Source organism: Corvus hawaiiensis, chromosome 26 (assembly GCF_020740725.1).
Source record: "Corvus hawaiiensis isolate bCorHaw1 chromosome 26, bCorHaw1.pri.cur, whole genome shotgun sequence".
Lineage (NCBI taxonomy): Eukaryota > Metazoa > Chordata > Aves > Passeriformes > Corvidae > Corvus > Corvus hawaiiensis.
Genome location: NC_063238.1, coordinates 40264756 through 40285285, shown reverse-complemented (window position 1 = coordinate 40285285; position 20530 = coordinate 40264756). Strand labels below are relative to the sequence as shown.

At 42.9% G+C, this 20530-nt stretch overlaps 1 protein-coding gene across 2 annotated transcripts in view; it reads left to right on the top strand.

Moving 5' to 3' along the window:
• The window catches only part of COL22A1 (collagen type XXII alpha 1 chain), a 227815-nt gene that overhangs the window by 117137 nt on the left and 90148 nt on the right, over positions 1-20530 (top strand). For both annotated transcript variants that reach the window (XM_048287054.1, XM_048287055.1), the window contains exons 13-20: positions 623-676; positions 2187-2240; positions 3521-3574; positions 8020-8073; positions 10153-10197; positions 14615-14668; positions 15915-15968; positions 19326-19361. In XM_048287054.1, coding sequence (XP_048143011.1) covers positions 623-676; positions 2187-2240; positions 3521-3574; positions 8020-8073; positions 10153-10197; positions 14615-14668; positions 15915-15968; positions 19326-19361 — 405 coding nt within the window. The remainder of the gene's footprint in view (positions 1-622; positions 677-2186; positions 2241-3520; positions 3575-8019; positions 8074-10152; positions 10198-14614; positions 14669-15914; positions 15969-19325; positions 19362-20530) is intronic.

Here is a 20530-nt window from a genome sequence, read left to right as displayed (position 1 = left end):
GTATGTACAGACAACTTGGAAATACATGCATCAATTTCTTAGCCAATTGAATGCTCTTGCAAAAGGATTTTTCTGTGCTAGTGAGTTTTTACAAAAGCAGATGGGGAAAAAGCTCTCAGTCTTTTGTCCTAAAGAGAGCAGATAAAGGGAAAAAAATCCTATATTTTAATTTTTCCAATATTTTCCATGTCAATTTCCCTGCCATTTATTTAAATTAAAAAAAACAAAAACCACACAGTTGGAAACTTGGCATTTTGGCCATGCCAAACTTCAAGTTTTTGTGCTTTGGAATATGGCAACAGGAGTGTTTCTCAGGGAAGTGGTGCTATGCTCAAATACTTTTTTTAACAAGGGTTGCTCTCTAATCTTTTTCTTGTAAAACTACTGGTTCTGGATGGTAATTACAAAAAGGAGGGGCAGGAATACACTGGAATGGAAAACTGAAAGTGAACCTGTTCAAATATGGGCAAGTTAGAGGTGACTGAGCACAGTATTGTTACAGTGAGGGTGAGAAGCTGGACTCAGTTCTCAAGAGATGACAACTGCACTGTCTAAAATACACAGATATACCACAGAACGATACGGCATTTGATATGAGGTATTTTTTACTTTGGTGTTGTAGGGTGAAGAAGGGTTCCCTGGCTTTCCTGGACTGAAAGGGGACAAAGGAGAAAAAGTAAGTCCAAGTTTTTATTAATTATCCTCTGAAAAGTGGACGAGTTTATAAAGCTATTGTGGAAGTGTAATGAAAACCAACCCTCCTCTAAGTCTTTCATTTTACCTCTATATTATATTTTGTTTCATTTTGTGTAAGCAAGGTGCTCAGAAAAGGAGATTGTGATGTTGTACTGTTTTTCATCAAAGTGCAGCTTAAAGTTTTCTAAACCTATTGATGATGGTCAGTCACATTTGACAAATGTGTGGAGAGCTCAAAGGCATGAGCTTTGACTAAACTTTGTAAAACTCCAAAATACATAAATGTAATAGAACAGGAACTCAGTGCTAATACACACAGAAACACTAGAGTCTCTTCAATATGAGACATGGAAGGCCAAATATTACTATGCCTTGACTTGCACTGAACATAAATAACTTTTGGACTGTGGTGGCCTTTAGCTGCTTGTTGTGGTTCTGTTGACTAGTATTTATTTTGGGCACATTTGTTGGAAATCCCTTAATCATAATTTGCAGGAGGAATTTTAGGAATTTAAACTTTTTCCACCTCATGAAATATCAAGATGCCCCTCCAAGTAATACACAACAAATTGGTCCTGTACAATCTCAGTGGCAATCCCACAGTGGCTTCTTGCTGTGCCTGTGTCTGTTTCTCATTTGAGCCTTTTATAAAAACACACCTAAGACGAAACTGCTGCAGTGCCTAGAAGTGAAAACACTAAGCCAGTTCCTCACTGTATGGCTTGACTTGCCTGTTGTTTGTCTATTGTCTTTCTGTTCTCCATTTGTTCTTTAAATTGCCAGCTGCAGGCAGCAAACTTTCATTTTCTCCACATTTGCTGCTGTTCCTGTTAGCTGGGGGGCTACCAATCTCAGTATATTTAGTTCCATTCATCGTGGTGCATAGGAATATTTTAAATGGTAACATTTTAAATTTAAGTGGTGTTTGGCTTTCTGTTCCTTGTTTTCTTCACCTTTGCACATTCACAGCTTTGGGACTTGATATCCAGTGGCCAGGGTCATTCCTGAGGACTGCTTGAGTATTTCAAGACTTCTTTTCTGTTTGCTTTTCGGCTTACTACTTATGCATATTATAGCTTTGCCTAGAGGCTTCTGAGCTTTGGGATGGATGCTGTACAATCAAGGAGGAAAATAAAAAAAATTTGAATGCAACTTTTTGAGACAATGGAATGGTGAAGAGAGAGGCTAAGGGAAGATGATATGATAATATTAAGATGACTCAGTTGTTATGTGTCTAATTAGCTCCAGAGATTTTATATTAATTTATTCTTAAATGAGTTAAGTGGACGAGAGTGCCTTGTTCCTCGTTAGCAGCTCATCAATCATGCCTAGTGTGTTAATGTTAGCAGCAGCTCCTCCAGAAATTAAATAAATGTTTGTGTTGAAATGTTTCTCCTCATTCCTTATTCTTGTTTTGATGCTCTCCTCATGTCACTGCACTTGCAGCAGGTGTTAATGCTGTGCTGATGATAACTCCCTTGTTGTTACAGGGTTCCCTGGGCTCACCTGGCCCCCCTGGGAGGGATGGAGCAAAAGGAGAAGCTGTAAGCATTTTTGTGCCTCCCATGTAATCCTGCTTTTCAGTGAGAGGCAGGCAGTGGGAATCAATCTGCCTTGAGTGGAACACATCTGGGGGATTTGTGTGGCCGTTTTAGGAGCAGCAGAAACAAATAGCAGGAGATAAATAGCCCTGAAACTCTCCCTCACATGTTTGCAGCCAAGGCAGGTGTCCTATGGATTAACCATCGTTGGAGGCTCCAGGGCAGCTCTGTTATCATTCATTAAGGAGGGAAAGGGAGCAGCTTGTGGTTTGAGACCTGCTGGTAAATAGCTGCAGCTGCAGAGCCTGGCCACTTGTTTTATGGCTGGCAAGGAGTCCTTGGCTAGTGGAGATGGCAGGAGTGCAAGGGACCACCTTGTGCTTCCACAACAGACATGGGCTGGAGAAATTGGAGTCTTGGTCACAGAAGCAAGGGCCTGAACTCCTCCTGTGCATTGCTAAAAGCTAGGAGAAGAGGAGGAGGGGCAGGGCTAGCTCAAGGAAGGATGTAGTGTAACAAATACTGCCTGTAAGGGGACTACAGTTAAAACACAAAACCACAAATACGTTTTCCAGTATCTTATAGAAGTATATTTTAGAGCCTTGCATCTTTTCCCCAGCTTGATCACCATCCTTTAGAATTATCTTCAACCTGATGGTGAACCTTCACCATGTCATTCACTGTCTCTTTGTGGCAGTCACTTGGTGGCAACTGAAGGAGCTTGGGAAAGGATCCTTTGGAAGGGCAGGCATACACAAAAGGAGTGACACACAGCAGAAAAGCTCTTTTCCTTACATCCTGTTTCTTCTTTGTGCCACACTTGTCCTACTTTGGAAAAACTGTGACAATTTTTCAATATTATTTCCAGAACTGATGCAACTTCATCACATCATGGGATGGACGTGTCATACTTGTACTTGCAGAATTCCTTATAAGATGTGTTCATACACTGCAAGGTGCAAATTCAAAAACAAATGCGTTATGCTGACTCCAAGGAATCCTTTTTTGCATGCTGTAATCAGTGCAAGCTGTTCACAACTTAGGGAACTCACTTCGTGCTACTTGGTTGTGTTTTGAGAGCAGATGAAGAGCTGCTTTGCTTTTAATTTTGTTTCTTTCTGCTTTCATTTTTTGTGAGGCAAAAACACTGTAAGCTTTCAGATCTCTGTATAGCGGTACTCAGGACTGTCAATATTTCTAAATGCATGTACTGACTGGTTTGAGCTATCCTAGCCTTTATATAAAAGATAGGTGTTTGCCAGTGATATTTCTGTTATTTGCAGGGTGAACCAGGACAGCCAGGAGCATTTGGACTGCCTGGGCCAGCAGGTCCAAAGGTAAGTTTTCCATTTCTTCTTTACATGGGCAGGCATATTTTTTTCACTGACTTTTTATGCGTATGTTGCTTGAATTACTCCTTGTTGATGACATTTGATATTCTCACTGGTGAATGGAAAAACTCAAAATGCTCATTTTCATCAAGGGTCTGCTAAAGGTATCAGCAATTAAGCAAAGTATGTAAAAAAAAGAAATATCTTTTGTTCAATCAACAGTGTAGCTGGAGAAGGTGAAGAAAACATGTTTTGGGGCACATAAGCCTTTTTTCATGTCTTCAGTAGATTTTCCAATTCTCACAAAGATGCAGATGAGATTATTATCCCTACATTATGACTTGGAAAAAAAAATCACGTAGAGACCCTAGCCTGGATGTCTCTGCCTATTTTGGGAGCTTCAGTTTTGCACCAGTGAACAATGGCTGAGTGATACAGAGCTTGAGCCAGTGCTTATATCACTGGGTTTGCTTCAAACAAAGTGCTTCTGAATGCAGATCTGGTGAGACTTAGCTGAGCATCAGAAATGTGAATTTTGAAGAAGCAATTCTTTAATCTCCTTTCAAAGTCTCAGCTCTCCTTGCCTTGTTCCCTGGTTATTGAGGGGATAAATACTCCTCAGGTGGTTTCAGTCTTCTTGTAATAACACAAAAAGTAGATGGTGCATTGTGACAAGTGTGTTTTTAGGGGTATCATGTGAAAGGTGCCGCAAGGACAACAGTTTGATTGCCTGAAATAACTTCACTCAGTTCTGCTTCTGTACAAGCCAAGACCTTTGAATATCTCATCTTTCTGGAAGAGACATTTCTAGTCACCTAAATCTCGCACTGAGTTCACTGATGCCTTTATCCTCAAATAGGAGTTAAATACCTCAGCACCTTTCTGGGTGCAGCCTTGGCTGTCACTTGGCTCTGTCTGAGAGGACTCGATGAAACAGGTCATATACAGGTCCTCTGGGTTCCTCAGCTATGGAGAGCCCTGTCTCCAAAATGTCCTGATGTCTTCGCATAGAGGGAAATGTTCACCCTTTCCCGAAGTCCCATCAGGAGGGTATCGGAACTTACCGGGTGTCTGTGGATTAGCAGAAATACTTGGCAGCCACCCCAGGGTTCTCTATAGCAACCGTACTGGCTTCAGCAGGAGATAAATGACACATGCAAAGCAGGGCTGGGCTAGGCTGGGCTGGGCTGGGCTGAGTGGAGGCACACTGAATATTTTGCCCTTCAGTGGGATTTGGATCTTGGATGAAATGAACTGAATTTATCACTCACATGCTTTTCAGCTGCATCTTTCCTATCAAGTAAATAAATACATATTTTCTCTCTGTCCTGCATGTCTCACTTGGTGGAATTACAAAACAGCAGGCTATATGATGCTCTTGGTGGTATGAACTTCCTCACACTTGCTTTGCAAAGCTTCTGCAAACCAAGCTAAACTGAGGCACCTACATCTGCCTCAAGGTGGACTTGATCCTGTTCCATGTTTCTCACCAGGTTCATCAGGAACATGCAGTTCAGCCAATTAATGAGGCAATGCTGAATAGGAGTTCAGATCTATGGGCTGGGCAGGACAAGTGCTGGTGGGGCTGGACCAAAAGACATCTGACAGGACAGTGCCAGGTGCTCCCAGGGAAGACCGGAGCTTGGCCAACTGCAGCCTCTCACAGTGCCTAAATATAAAATGTGTGTTTTCACAGTGACTTTCATTTACCTCAGCGGGTGCATTGGCTGTGTGCAGTGTCCTTGAGCTGGATTCTGGCCCGAGCTATTTTAAGAAATAACCCTGACTTTGCTGACAGGACTTTAAAATCTAAAATAGGAATGCACACTCCTTTACACCTCGGTGTAAAGCCTGAGCACGTTGCCAGCATGGAACAAGGTGTATAAGGATGGGTGGCGTTGGCAATTAGAGAGGTCACATCTCCAATTACTGGTGTAATGACTGTTTGGGTTTTTTTTGCCAGATCACTTATTTTTGTCATCAGCATCAATACAGCAGCTCTGGGCTCTACCGCAGGCTCCATGGAGAGCAACCTTGCAGTTTCTCTGGTTGGCTGGGTTGTGGTCCTTCCTGGTTCAATCCATCTTCATTAGCACTGAGCCAGGCAAGCCCAGTGTGTGCTCAGCAATGATACCTGTGCCCCAGGAAATTCAGCCCCTTGTTTGTCTCCTTGGCTGTGGAGCCTGTTGCTTCAGTGGGAATTGCCAGCACTTTCATTTAAGAAATTGTCTTGTACTTTTTACAGACCTCATTAATTGTGTGAAGCTTCCAGTAGCATAGACAAGGGTCCTCCAGACTCCTGGTAATGGGATTTCAGTCCAAAGAGTTACAGAAATGGCTGCTGAGCCCATGAGAGTACATGTATAGGTTCCAGGAATGAAATGGCCTCAGTATGTCATCCCTTCTCAGTGATGTCTCCAGGGGAGATTGCTCCTAGCTCAGTGTCTTTGGCATAAAACTGTGGGGTTTGGTGTGTATTTTTTTTCCTTTTCATCAGGCCTGGAGGGTAAACTTCACTGCTACCCAAGAAGGATATGTGATCTTGCTGGCTACAAGCTGGACACAAAAAAGAGTTATCAAAGCCAGCCTTGTGCTGAGGTGTTGGAGCTTCTGGTTATAGAAGATGTCATGGTGGTCTGAGATGGCAAGAAATATCCACTGGTCAGTGGGGAAACTCTCACATAAGTATGTGGGACCTGGCAGGTTAATTTAAATGGAATAAGTGGGTCCAGAGAAAAAGGGCCATCGCTCAGATTGTTCACTGTGCGATGTTATAGCAGAGAAATAAAGTTTGGATTTTTGAGGTCAGACCCTTTAGCCCGTAATACCCTGCAGCAAATATTCAACATTTTCCTTCTTTTTTTTCCCCCTGTATCTCTAATAAAAGGATAAAGAGTTTTTTTGTGGTTGTCATTGCTGTGGCACAGACATAGCTATAGCATTCCTATCTGAACTGACAGTTATCTGCACTTAATAGAAAAAGCAGAGAGAGAGGGGGGAAAAAAATCAATCCTTTGAAATAAAAAGTATTAGGTAAGAGTTTCATTTTGACAAATTTCCTTCTTGCTTGCTTGAGCTGTTGAAGGTCTCACGCTTCTCTGGTTTACCAGACATGATCTCAGCACAGGCCTTGAGTGGGTTCAGCACATCTCGTCCAGACAAACCCAGATTCTCTATAACTTTTGCTGAGTGTTACGACCACGTTTTATGTAACAGGACTGAGTTGAGATTCTATAATTTGGACAGCTTGGAGCAGGACTCTGTTTCTCTTGGGGTTTTGTCTAGGCTTTTGTAGCAGTATTTTTCTGCAGGCTGAAGGAGCGATTTAGGTGCATGCCTGCTGCTCCCCCTCTGCTCTTAGAGGACTTGTAATGCTTCTGACCTTGCAGAGGTTCTCACACGTCTGATGATGTAAAGATCCCAGAGCCACCTTTGCTTGTGCTTGAACCCTATTCTTGCACTGCACTGGGGGGGAAAAAAGCCTCTGTAGTTCTGCTACTAATTCATTGCAAACACATCTTCCATTTTTAATTTTATTATCTTTTTAATAGGAAACTTCTGTTAATAGAAAATGTAGAAATTATTGTTGAATTATTTAATAATAATACGTCTATCTGTTTTGAAGCCTTATCCATTACAGCCACACAGTCAGGGTTAGACAGGAGTTAGGTGAGAGTGGTGGGAAAGGGGAAGTGATATAAGTATGAAAATAATCAGTTAAATATGTGATATAATATGCCAAACCAGTTCTCTAGGTCAACTTGCCAGACCCAGGCTGTGTCCATAGGATGGCTCAGAGGGCTAAGCCTGTTCAGCTGAGGATCCAGGTAATTTTCAGGCATTGTAAGACGCATAAAGGCACACAGTGAATACTCTCCATTTCAGTGTACCTTCTCCAGGGAGAGTCAGTGCACAACCAGCTGAAGGACTGATGAAATGTACCTGATCCTCCTGCATTTTTTCTTATTATTAAAAATAAACATTGGAAAATGTAATTCTGATCTGTTTCTTTTCATTTACTCTTCAAAACATACAACATTTTGAAGACTGTGGTCATTTTGCAGCAATGTATATCTTTGCTTTGTTCCATTAACACTGTGTTCAGGAGCCAAAACAGATGTCATGTGCAACAACTGACATTGCCAAACCCTCTGAAATAACCTGTAGAGAAACTTGTATGGCACAGTTTGCCTTTGTAGGCTAAGTTTGAAAGCAGAAGGATAAAATTTGCTAATGTCTGAGGGGACACAGGAAAATATTGGAGTGTCACTTTGGGTAAGTAGTTGGAAAGTTGAACATTATTCCTTTATTAGCACTGAGAGAGTCAAGAAGCCTCAACAGCTCAATGTGAGCCTGGAAGAGCAACTTACATTTCTGACTAACTAATTTTATTCTTGGTCTTTTATGTGAAAGAGTTTCTGGTGGTTTACTGTATCTCAATTCCTTGCCAGGGATCCGAGGGAAAACAGGGTCCTCCAGGCATTAAAGGCTACGTAGGTGCACCGGTAAGTCATGGCTCTTGTTCAATTTCTAATGCTCTAGAAACTTTCTTTACTTTTTCAATGTGTTCTGCCCAGCTATATTCTTTTATTATTAAGCAGTCTATAGTCTGTCTGTCCACTTACCTGCACTGTGTCCAAGTGGTGAAATTTTCTTGACTTCACTGAATTTCTTCTATCTTCTTTAAATGAGAACAGACCTGTAGCCCATAGAGAGATGTCAGCAGAAATGACTTGATTACTGAGATAATAGCTGGTGATTTTGTGGTGCTCCCACTGTAATGCAATTGCTTTGGTCTGTGATGATGCACCATTTATATGGTGCTTAAAAACTTCATCAGACCACTAAAAAAATACCACTTCTCAGCAAGTTTCCAATCATATTTTCAAAACTCTCAGGGAATAGCCTTTAGGCTCAGGGGAAAAACCTGCATTGAATGAACAGACAGCAGACCAAAATAAATTAGATTCTATCCAGTTAGCACCTCTGTCTTGTGGTCCCAGCTTAGTAAGCAGCCTTTAAACTGGTGTTGGAAAGGCTGTCTGGATTTTCTGAGATTTGATGACCCAGATGAGTTGAGGCCACCTCCCACAGGCTGGGGGATGAAAAGATTGTGAGCTACCCTGGTGAGACATACTTGGGGTGATGGTGGATGAAAGGTTGGACATGAGCTGATAGTGTGCACTCACAGCCCAAAAGCACCATGGGCAGCAGGTGAGGGAAATTATTCTGCCCCTCTGCTCTGCTCTGATGAGAGCCCACCTGCAGTGCTGCATCCAGCTCTGGGATCCCAGCACAGGAAAAGATTCATGGACCTCTGACAGCAGGTCCAGAACAGGGCCATGGAAATGGTAGGAAGGCTAGAGCACTTCTCCTGTGAGGTAAGGTTGAGAGTTGGGATTTTTCAGTCTGGAGAAGGCTCTGAAGAGACCTGATTGTGGCCTTTCAATATTTAAAAAGTGCCAAACTTTCTTATAAGACCTGTTGTGATAGGAAAAGAGGTAATGGTTTTAAAATAAAAGGGTTAGATTTAGATTAGATTAGATAGTTTTTACTATGAGGATGGTGAGACTCTGGGACAGGTTGTCCAGAGAAGTGGTGGATGCCTCATCCTTAGAAACATTCAAGGCCAGCTTGGACTGGGCTCTGAGCAACCTGCTCTAGTATAAAATATCCTGCCCATTTAGATGATTATGTAAATCATCCTGAGGGCCAAATACACCCAAACATGGAGCTCTCATTAGCTTGGAGGTAAGACTCCACTATAGTGTAAAGTAAACTGAAGTTTAAATTATTAGAGCAGGAAGCATTTTAAGCTTTGGCAGTTTTAGAGAGGTCACTACTGACTGAGCGTATTTGTCTCTCTATAGCTATTAGTTGATTGCTCTATTTCTACAATAAAGGTAAAATACAAGGTGTTTGCTGAGCCAAAGCAAGGTGAAATCCCTTTGTGCCCATTGAGGAAATTGTCTGTGTTAGTGCTACATCAAACTGAGCTCCACCAATGCTTCTGGTGTAGCTGGGAAGAGATGAATTATGCAGTCCTGAGGAACACTGGCACTGGATTTATAGCACAAAAATGTGCTGGGCCCCCAGGACAGAGAGCATCTAACCTTTGCCAGTTCTCAAAGCTACCTGCTGTCTGCCTGGCTACCACATCCAAACCCACTAGGAATGGGAATTCTTGCTTGTTTATGTGATAGGTTTTCTCATCAGTATTGTCCTCTACCACAGTTCTCATTGTTTACAAGAAACATGAAAAATTCAGAGCATTGGTTGTTTTCCAGGCCATCTGCAGCTGTGGTGTGTTTCCTGTCCCTCCACTCTGCTGTTGGCAGGAGGGTCATGTGTCTGCAGGCAATATAATATTACAGATGTTCTTGGGCTCACAAGTGGTCCCTGCTCTGGGTCTGCTTAGACCATGCCTGCAGCCAACTTTGAGGACTGGCAACACAGAAAATGTCCTTGAGGTTCACTTGAATAGCTTGTGCAGATGTGCACACTGATTTGGTGACTAATTAGAGGAGATAACTATGCCTCTACTTGGATTTAGCTTTATAATCTCTGTTTCTTTTTATTTTTAGGGTCTACAAGGAGAAAGAGGAGAAAAGGGAGCACGAGGAGACAAGGTATTTCTGCTTCATGCTAGGAAAAGCCAGGCCTTTCCTTTGCCCATTAGGTGAGGTGGGCTGCTACCAGCAGCTCTGGAGGGAGTTGAATGATGGAGTTGCCTCACGGTGCTGCACTTCCAAGTGCTCTCCACCTCCCATAGGTGTGCAGGAGGGCTTTTGGGATCTGTGCTGTCTACTAAGCACACATTCAGGGAATTCTTGTCTGTGTAGCCAGGGATGGAGGAGAGAGAGGAGGAGTGAAGGTTGCCAGTGGGGAGATCTGGAGGAGTGTCCACAAACCTGAGAGTTGAGAATGATCACTGACTGCCAAGTCTGCATCCAACATTTTCCTATCTCATTACAGGTTTTCACATTCTCCAACTTCCTATGTTTCTTTCTTCTCCCATCCCCATAAACTCACTAGAAATAAGCACCAGGTAATTTGTCCTATGTTAAATGCTTCACCCAAAAGGAGTTGCTTCCCAGTTCCATGTTCTCTCCTGACTGAAGAGCTGTTTTACAGAGCACGTCACTCTGGGATTTGAACCATATTTGTGGCTCAAGGAAGAAACCAAGTGCTTATTATACCTGGAATAAGTATTTAAAAGGAGAGCTGGGCAGGCACAAAGCCTTAGTTATTTCAGTTTGCTCATTGTGTTCAGAGAGACTTCAGATGTGCACCCTCTTCTGCTGTAGACCTGCTTGGCAGTGCTCAAGGCCCCCCAAAAATATTCTGTCTCACTCACGACTCAAGCTGGTCCTGACACAGGTTTATCCCAGGGAGGGTCTGGCAACTTTGCCTGTGTTTGTGTAAAGGAGGGAGTCATCATCTTGCTGGCATAGCTTTGTTCCCATTTCTCAGTGCCTATCTTTTTCTGGAGAGGAAACCCAGCCATTAACACCAAATTTCTGCCTACTGGGAAAACTTATCAGTAGACCTTTAGTGTGAGATACTGTGTTTCTCTTTACCAGTGTCCTTTCTGCTGTCTATGATGAAGTAGCCACGATCATATTTTGTATTACCTCTCCTTGTTATTGCAGCTAGAGCAAATGGCTGGATTGTACATTATCTTCCTCATGCTTTTCCCTCAGCCCTTTGCAGAACTGGATAGGTGTCCTGTGTCTAGCCAGTGCCTCTGCTGCTTTTCCAGAGGCAACACTGTCTAATCTGCTGGAATATTTGGCTCCTGGAAGAAAATATATCTGTCTGACATCACTGTGATGGGAGAGGAAGCTGGAGCTGTGTGTGGGTAGGCAGCTGACTAAGTAGAGGAAGATTAAAGTGGGGAAGAAATGAATTAGGTTTTGTTTCATTAGAAGGATCTGCACAATTAGAGGTTCCCCCCATCGTTTTTTTTTTTTTTTTTTTCCCCTGAAGCAGCCAAATCTCTGCTACAACAATTGTGGTTTGATTTTTTTCCGGGTTTTAATGATGGTCTCAGTGCACCCACTGCCAGTGCTTTAACTTCTACCAGTCAGTACTACTGTGAAAACAGTGGGCGTAAATTCGGTGGGCCAAATATTTTCTTGTCTGCTCTTCAGTCTGTAACCCGAATACTGACACCTACGCAATCTGTGTTCCTTTGTGCCTGAGGAGAAAAGGGGTTATAATATCAGGTGGGAGCACTGGTTCATGCACTGAGTATTGTTCTATCAAGTCTTCCCCCTTACTACCAAAAAAGCCCTAAGTATCCCATCCACCTTGCTGCTTTATTCACATATCCTGGGACCTCGGATGTAAATGTTGAGGTTTTATAATGAGGTTCCCAAATCCAGTAGTCCTGGTTACACCTGCACTTTAAGAAAATCACTGCACCATGTGAGGGAAATCCCGTGCCCTTTTGCATCCAGTGAGCTCATTGTAGACCCCAGGACAGACTCCAGAGATAAATATGATGCACTTCCCTGCCAGCAGGAGCCATGTCTGTATGTGATATTTGGCATGTTGATTTAGGCACGTCCAGGAGTTCAGTGTGACAAGGGGCACTGCTTTTGCTGTATAATCCTGTGTCCATCCTGTAAACCCTTGTCTGTTTTATGGAGAAGGAATTGTGTAAGGAGGCAGCAGGGCTGGTCTTCTGCTGTCAGATCCCTCTGCAGTGTTTTTTTTTTTTCTCCTCCAGCCTTTTCCAGGGCCCTACAGACTCCTGGGTAATACTTTTTCCAACAAATCATTAAATTTTCTAAATGGTAGAGGCCAGAGAGCAGCACTGAAGTTTTGGCAGAATTGTCATTTCCCCTGATTGCTTGTGAGTCTTCACCATTTTGTTCCAGTGGTTAAAAGAAAAAAATAAAACAGTAGAACACCGGAGAAAGAAATTGAGTCTTAAAGTGAAAATTTGAGAATGAAACTTTTATGTGTTTGTTCTTTCTGTTGGGAGAAAACTGCCTTTCACTGAGTAGCCTTATTTAAAAAATGGAAAAATATTAAAAAAATATTTATAATGACATTTTTCTGAAGAAACAGCAGAAAAACAGTAGTTTTCAAATGGAATTTTTTGTATTTGCTTGTATAAAAAATACACTTGCCTTTCCCAGCCCCCACTGATAGCAGTAAGAACATCGACACTTTTCTGTTTTGGCAGCTAAACCAGCATGTGTGAAGTACTCATTGCTGCAGTGTATTGATGTTAAAAATTCTCCTGGGAACGGACTGCACATTTTGTCAGCAATATACCAGGCTGTTGCTTGCTGAAAGTCTTAGATTCAGGATATTTGTAGTTCAGTCAGTGCAAAGGAAAACATTAATGTGGAAACTATCACCTCCAAAGCAAGTGGATCTGGGTGTCTGACACTGGTTTTCAGCTGCTTTCTGTAGGATATGGGTCCCTCTAATTTCATTCCTTGAATACATAATTTGAAATAACATTTATGTTAGAAGATTGATTGACTTTCTAAGGAGGAAAAATAAACAGTGATTAGCAAACCCATTTCTGACTTGCCGAATCAATGTAGTTTACAAAGGAGCTAGTTAAATCCAGTGCTGTGTGGGTTTGCAGGTAATAACAGTGGTCTAAAAGGATTTAAGATATATAAAAACATTTAAAAAGTAGCATAAAACTATTAGTTTTCTGTCACTGTTTCTACTTGTACAATTTGTTTTTACATGCACATTCATATTAACATTGGCACTGCGTGTGTGTGTTTGATAGTTTATATTCAACTATGGGTGCAGCATCCAAACAAAATCTGTGTTTCACTTTACAGGGATTTAAGGATTTTAAAGAGCACAAGAAAGTCCCTGTTTCTAAGAGTTTTTAAACTAAAGAGGTTGGAATGGTCAAAGGCCACAATCAGTAGGAGAAAAGTGAAGTTCAACACAAGTGTGTAATTGATCCAGTTATCTCTATCAAGAACCTTGATTATAAAATATGAAATATGTTGAGCTTGAATATGGAAGAACAGTAGAGATCAGGGTCAGAATTCAAAATTATCGTGTAAATACAATCCCCCAAAGCAGAAGATGACATTGAGAAGGGGCACTGCAGGATGTTTCATACACATAGGACAACAAATTGCAGTTATGGATTGGGAACAACTGATCAAGGAGCTGTCTTGTGGAAGGTGGGTTGGTGTAAAGTAAACATTCTCCTGGGATTTAAACAGAAGAATAGTCTACAAAACATGAAAACATATTTCTGCTCAAAGTTAGGCTTGCTGTGTTGAGTTTCATGCACCCAGCTACAATGAAGATGTGGAAAAATTGGACATTGCACAAAGGGGTGCAACAAAAATGATCAGAGGACTGACAAACATGGCCATGAAGAAAAGCTGAAAGTATTATGGTTGTTTAGTCTAGAGAAATTTGAAATGGGAGTTTTGTAAATCTTCAAATACTTAACAGGTCATTGTAAAGATGAAAGAAACAGTTCCCTCTGTGGGGGATTAAGGAAGGATTTACTAGTCTGGAAGTGCAGCAATAAAAAAGAGTCAGGTTTAGGTACAGGGGAAAGAACCCATATCTTCAGGTAATAAAGTAGTGAAATCAATTGCATATGGACTTTGTGGACTGTCCAGCTCTGGAGACATACAGGAACAGATTAATTTTTCCCCCAGGTTACAGAAAGGAAAGGTGAAAAATAAAAGATTTTTCTTTACTGACTAAAACTGACCTATTGGTGGATTGCTTCATTATTTTTTAAGAGCTGATCTGGGCTGACATTCTTCTGGAGCCCATTGTCCAGTTTACACGAACCCACCTCAGCAGGCAGAGGAAGGATGCCAACATGGAAAACTAGCACACCACTGCTTGTGGTTGCAGCAACTTTTCATGGTACAGATGTGGGAACTTTTGCCATTTTCTCTATGGGGCTGGCTGGAATTTCTCTCCTTATTCATTACTCTTGGAGCAGATAACATGGACATGCCCTTCAGGGCAGTGACCTAAACACCACAGATTTGAATTATAGTGGTTCTTTCTCTTTTTTTTTTCCAGGGAGAGAGAGGCCTGGATGGGTTCCCTGGAAAGCCAGGTGTGGAGGGGAAACAGGTATGTGGCAAATGCTCAGTAACATGAAGTGTTTCTTTGGAATGAGCGGAAGTTGACTCTAAAACTGATACTTATCCTTGGTGGCTGCTGAACCATGACAGTACCCAAACATGTCCCTATTCTGAGGATCTTTGATGGCACCATTTTATTTTTTTGTTTGTTTGGTTTTAGAATTAAACTAGAATGCAATATACACTTACAGGAAATGCCAGTCCTTTAAACGTGATAAGTTAAATGTTTGTCTTAATTTTCATTAAATACATAAGAAAGCACTCATAAAAATTCAGTTGTTTAAGCTCACAACAGGAAAGGAAGAGAACTGGATTTAATATATTGGGTTTGTTTGCAATAAAAAAGGCTTGGAACTATTTACATTTTTAAAACAAAAAGAAAACAGAAAATGGCCTAGAAGATCAGTACATTTCTGCTGATCAGACACACAATGCTTTGTCTAAAACCGCTATCTGTAGATTCTGCAAGACTGTTTTCATTACCCAGAGAATGATACTTAATGAGAGGCATCCTTTCCTTCCAAGGACCTTCTGGTCTAAATAGCAAAGAACAGAGTGAGAAGCAGAGGCCATAAGTTATTTGCCAAAAGCCATGAAGCTAATCATTGCCACCCTTGAGCCTGAAGCCTCCGGGGTGCAGCATCTGCATCCTGTTCTATCCTTCAGTCACAGCTTACTTTGTACCAAGAAGTATGTATCTAGTTAGTGTTTATCACTATCCTTGTAAGATGGACATGTTTTTCAGTGTTACAAAAGGATAAGGAACTGGTTTATACTTGTAGCAAACATAGATGAAGTAGGAAATTGCAGAGGGACATGAAGATGAATCTTGTTTGTTTACTACTTCAAAGGAACAATTTCTCCAAGTGAAACCCTGTTGCAGAAGTTTAGTTATCTGAAGCATTTCTTCCTTTTTCATGTCTAGACACTTAGAAGGGGGTAAATCTTCGTGCCTGCATTTTATACTAAATTTTGTGTTTGACACTGATATACTCACTGAACTGCAATTCTTCTGAAACAGCTGAAATTGGATTGGTGTTATTGTGGTTGCTGTGGCATCTCCATTGTTATTCTTTTTCCTCTCTGTACAGCAGAGTCAAAGTAGCCTCATGTGTTCTATTAGTTCCTCCCCACTGCAATAGGATATCACTGTTTGTGCTGCCAATACCTGCAGCCTTATGTTTCTCCTGCACTTTAGAAACAAAGAGTTTTCTCTCAATTTTACCTCTTTATAGGGCCCTCCTGGCAGCCCCGGCCCCCCTGGTGCTAGTGGGACCAAAGGAGAAAAGGTGAGTTGGAATGGGATGCACAGAGTGGATTTAGAAACACATTTGTTAATTCTTCTTTGGGCCCTCAGTGCTGGAAGTCAGGGCTGTTGGACTAATATTTATTTCATTTGTGTATAACAGAAGTTTAGATACATTTAAATGTTTCACTTTTCTGACATGGCTTCAGTCTGAAATGGGTGTGAGTGTTGTGTCTGATTCCTCTGCTCTTAGTTTAATGCTCATAGTGGGAGTAGAAAGAAATACTGTAGTTTGGGTCAAAAAATACTTCTCATCTAAGAAATGTGGGTAGAGATGTCAATATGCTTGTGTAGAAGCTGTTTTTCTGACCCAGGAGATTTTTTCTGTTTTTCTGACCCAGGTTTTTTCTGACTCAGAAAGTGACAACAAAATTACTCTGAGCCTCCTACCTGCAAAATAATTATTCACTGCTCTCAGCAGCAATTTTGACCTTGTTATTTTACAGAGTTGTAGAGTATTCAGGGAAGCATTATGTTTCCCTCTCTGTTAGAGATGATGTTATGGTTTTGGTATTTCTGACATAGCTCTTTGGCGTGAGTGGAAAGGCATGGCCAGTTCTGTATTTCTTTATCTCCTCTGGATTAAGTAAGTGACCCTTATCCAAGAATGCAGAGATGGGAAGCAATTACTTCTATTCTCTTCCTGGAGTAGTCATCAGCCTTGAGTTCATAGCACTTCATCCAGCTGTCCCCTCTGTCACCTTCTGTGCAATTCTACAAGGCAGTGCGGTAATCCATCCTCAGCCGGCTCTCCCTGCCCAGGATGCCTTTCTGTTGTCTTGGGCGTGTCGGGCTGGGGCTGGCAGCAGGACCTACCTTTGGCAGGTGGTTGCCTCAGCGTGAGCAGTCATCCTTGGGGATCGTCCTGGTGCTGGCAGTGGGGCTCACTCCTCCAGCTGCCTACTGAGGCAGCTGAAAGAGAAGAGCCGGCGCAGAGCCCGCCGGGCCGTCTTGACGATGGAGCGCCATCGCCGTGGGGCCGGGGGCCGCGGGACAGTGGCCATGCCAGCGGGGGGAGAAGGGCCACTGCGTGCCAGGGGCTGGGCAGGCAGCGGGCAAGCTCCTGCCGGCGTCCCATCCCGGCAGGGCTTTGCCTGGGGAGGGGCAGACAGTGTGACACCCATGCCCAAGAAGGGCCGGAGGGAGCACGAGGGGAACTGCAGGCCTGTCAGCCTGACCTCGGGGCCCGGCAGGGTTCTGGAGCAGATCGTCGTCAGTGGGATCGCACGGCCCATAGAGGGGAACCGAGGGATCAGGCCCAGCCAGCATGGGTTTAGGAAAGGCAGGTCCTGCCTGAGCAATGTGTTGTCCTTTGATAAATGTGTGACACACCTCAAGGCTGAGGGAAAAGCAGTGGATGGAGTCTCCCTGGACTTGAGCAAAGCCTTTGACTCTGTCTCCCACAGCACAGTCCTGGAAAAGCCGTCAGCCCAGGGCTTGGGCAGGTGCACTCTGCTGGCTTAAGAACTGTTGAGATGGCTGGGCTCAGGGAGTTGGGGAATGGTGTCACATCCAGTTGGCGTCTGGTCAGTAGTGGTGTCCCCTGGGCCCAGTCCTTTTCAGTTTCTTTCCTGCTGATGTGGCCAAGGGCATGGAGCGTACCCTCAGTAGTAAATTTGTGATGATACCAAGGTGGATGGGGGTGTCGATGCCCTGCAGGGTAGGAAGGCTCTGCAGGGGGATGTGGACAGGCTGGCTGGATGGTGTGAGACCAGCGGGATGAGATTCAAGAAGAGCAAGGCCTGGGTCCTGCCCTCGTGTCCCAACAAAGGCCCTGCAGTGCTCCAGGCTGGGGGCAGAGTGGCTGGAAAGCTGCCCAGCAGGAAAGGCCCTGGAGGTGCTGGCTGACAGCAGCCAAATGTGAGCCTGCATGTGCCCAGCTGGGCAAGGAGGCCAGTGGCCTCCTGGCCTTCTGTGTCAGCAATAGTGTGGCCAGCAGGACCAGGGTGGTGATTGTCCCTCTGTGCTGGGCACTGGGGAGAAGTTCTGCATTTGGTTCTGGGCTCCTCATGACAAGAAAGAGATTGAGGTGCCAGAGCATTTCCAGAGAAGGGCAGTGCAGTTGATGAAGGATCTAGAGTGTAAGTCCTATAAAGAGTGTCTTTGGGAGCTGGGTGTATTTATTCTGGAGAAAAGGAGGCTCAGGGGGGACCTTACTGCTCTTTACAACTCCCTGGCAGGTGGTTGTCGCTGGGTTGGGATCTGTCTCTACTTGCAGGCAACCAGCAACAGGACAAGAGAAAATGACCTCAAACTATGCCAGGGAACATTCAGGTTGGACATCAGGAGTAATTTGTTCACTGAAAGGTTTGTCAGGCATTGGAAGGTTCTGCCTAGGGACATGGTACAGTCACCATCCCTGGAGATGTTCAAGGAACTACTGGACGTGGCACTCAGTGCTGTGGTCTTGTTGCTGTGGTGGTGTTCAGTCAAAGGTTGGACTCAATGACCTTGGAGGTCTTTCCAACCTTAATGTTTCAGTGATTCGGTCGTCAAGGTCCCTTCAAACCAAAACCATTCTATGAAGCTCTGAATAAATAACACATAGTAATTGAACTTAAGAGAAAGAAATGTGAAAAATATGCTGGGTCATTCAGAGACCTACATGAGTAATGAATAAATAGAGTGTGGAAGGAAGCTATGTGATAAATTAAACACCAGTCTGTGCCTAAAGTAAAGGATATACCTTCTGTATAAACAGTCTTAAAGCATAATAAATGATGGACATCACTGAAGAAAAATGAACTGGAACAAATTGATAGCCTAGATGGCAATAAATCATGGAAAGAGGGTATAGCATCCTAGTGTCCTGCAAACACTATGGCATGATTCGCTCTATAAAATGACTTGGGGAAAATGGTACCATTTTTCACTTTTTTTGCAAAGTTATTTTGGTCACTAATGAACAAAAGCATTTTGACCTCCTAAATATCCATCTTGTTGGGGGTCTGTTAGGGATTTACACATCAAGCAGTTTGTTTATGTGGTAAGTGTACAGAGCAAATACAAGACTTTTTGAAGCCCAAATCTGATGCTATTGTGCATCCAAGTGCATCATTCATTTTAAGTCACTGAATGTCATTAAAATTAATGTAAAATCATCACAGTAACACAGACTACAACCAGTTCCTGTATGCATTCATCTGCAGAGCAGAGCAAACAGAGTTAATTGAGGTTGTGTGTCCAGATCTATTAACTATGGGATCGTATTGAAAATAAGAATGTACAACAACAGTTGGAAAACATGCTCAGGATGTTGATTTTGTTTTGCACTGTGTCATATATTATGCCATGTTGTGTTCTGTGTGTGTTTTTTCATTTCTTTTATGTTTTCTTGCAGGGTGAACCAGGACTTCCAGGATTGCCTGGCACTTTAGTAAGAATTTTTTTTTAGATTTCCCAAACTTTGTAGGCACTATTGCATGAGAAGAGAAAGTTGAAGTGCAGGGTGGGAGGATCTCACTGAGAGATTGTTCTTAAATACTTTTGGTTTGCTCTTTTTTTTAAAGAAGTTTTAAAAAGTGAAGACCTTTGAAGAAGACATGTGACAGGTTCCAATGAGGAGATGCTCTGCCACAATTTTGGGGGATTGTGAAGTGTGAAGATCAGGACTTGAGGCAATGAAAGCATTGCATCAAGTGCATCAAACAGAGCAATACTGTGACAGGAGACTGTGTGGTTTCTGACAGTTGATTCCAAGTGGCCTTTGGTACACAGAGCCTGTGAAAGTTATAAACGCAAATGAAATTTCAGTATTGAGTAGCTGAGTGTCTTTGACACAGACTGAGAGAGTTGGGGCAGGAGAAGAAAAAGGCAGTTTCTGATTAGAGGGAATGATCTTTCCTTGGCTTATATCTGAAATAGTCCTCTTGGAATGTAAGACAGCTAGGACTTGATGTGCTGAAATCAGGAAAGCACTGATGAAAAAATTAAACAGAGAAAACAGAAGAGTGGGGTTTATCTTTCCCATGGCACTAAATTAACATCCTTTGTGCATCCCTCTGCCTTCAGCTTTAGGGACCAAGTCTGGAGAGCTGGCCAGAGTAATGACACATACACCGATACGATTTGAGCATCGTTCTCCCTTTATTGTTCAGCTATGCTGACTTATATCTACTTTTGCAAAGATTCACACCCAGTCCCTCTAGACAGCCTCTAATCAGCGGGAGAGATGACCAGTGTATAACTTGCCAAGGACTTTCAGGGCTGCCTGCAGCCAGGTGCTTTCCAGGCTTGCTTGCAGCCAGGGGCCTGTTCAGGGGTTTTTCCTGAGCAACCCTGGGTTGTCCAGTCTTTCCAGGGGTATCATATGCCCCTCTTCCACAAGGAATCCCTCTACATTCAGCAGTGCCTTCACTGACGCCAGAGACATCTCCGGTTGGGATGTAAGCATGTCCAGAGACTAGTATTGTCTGTATGAAGAGGTCATCTCCAAGTGAATGGAGAAAGATTTACCACTAAGTATAGAGAAGAGATGTCTAGAACTGAGTTCAGTACAGGCAGGTAACAAATCAGTTAGGGTGTATCCCTTTTACTTTCCAAAAA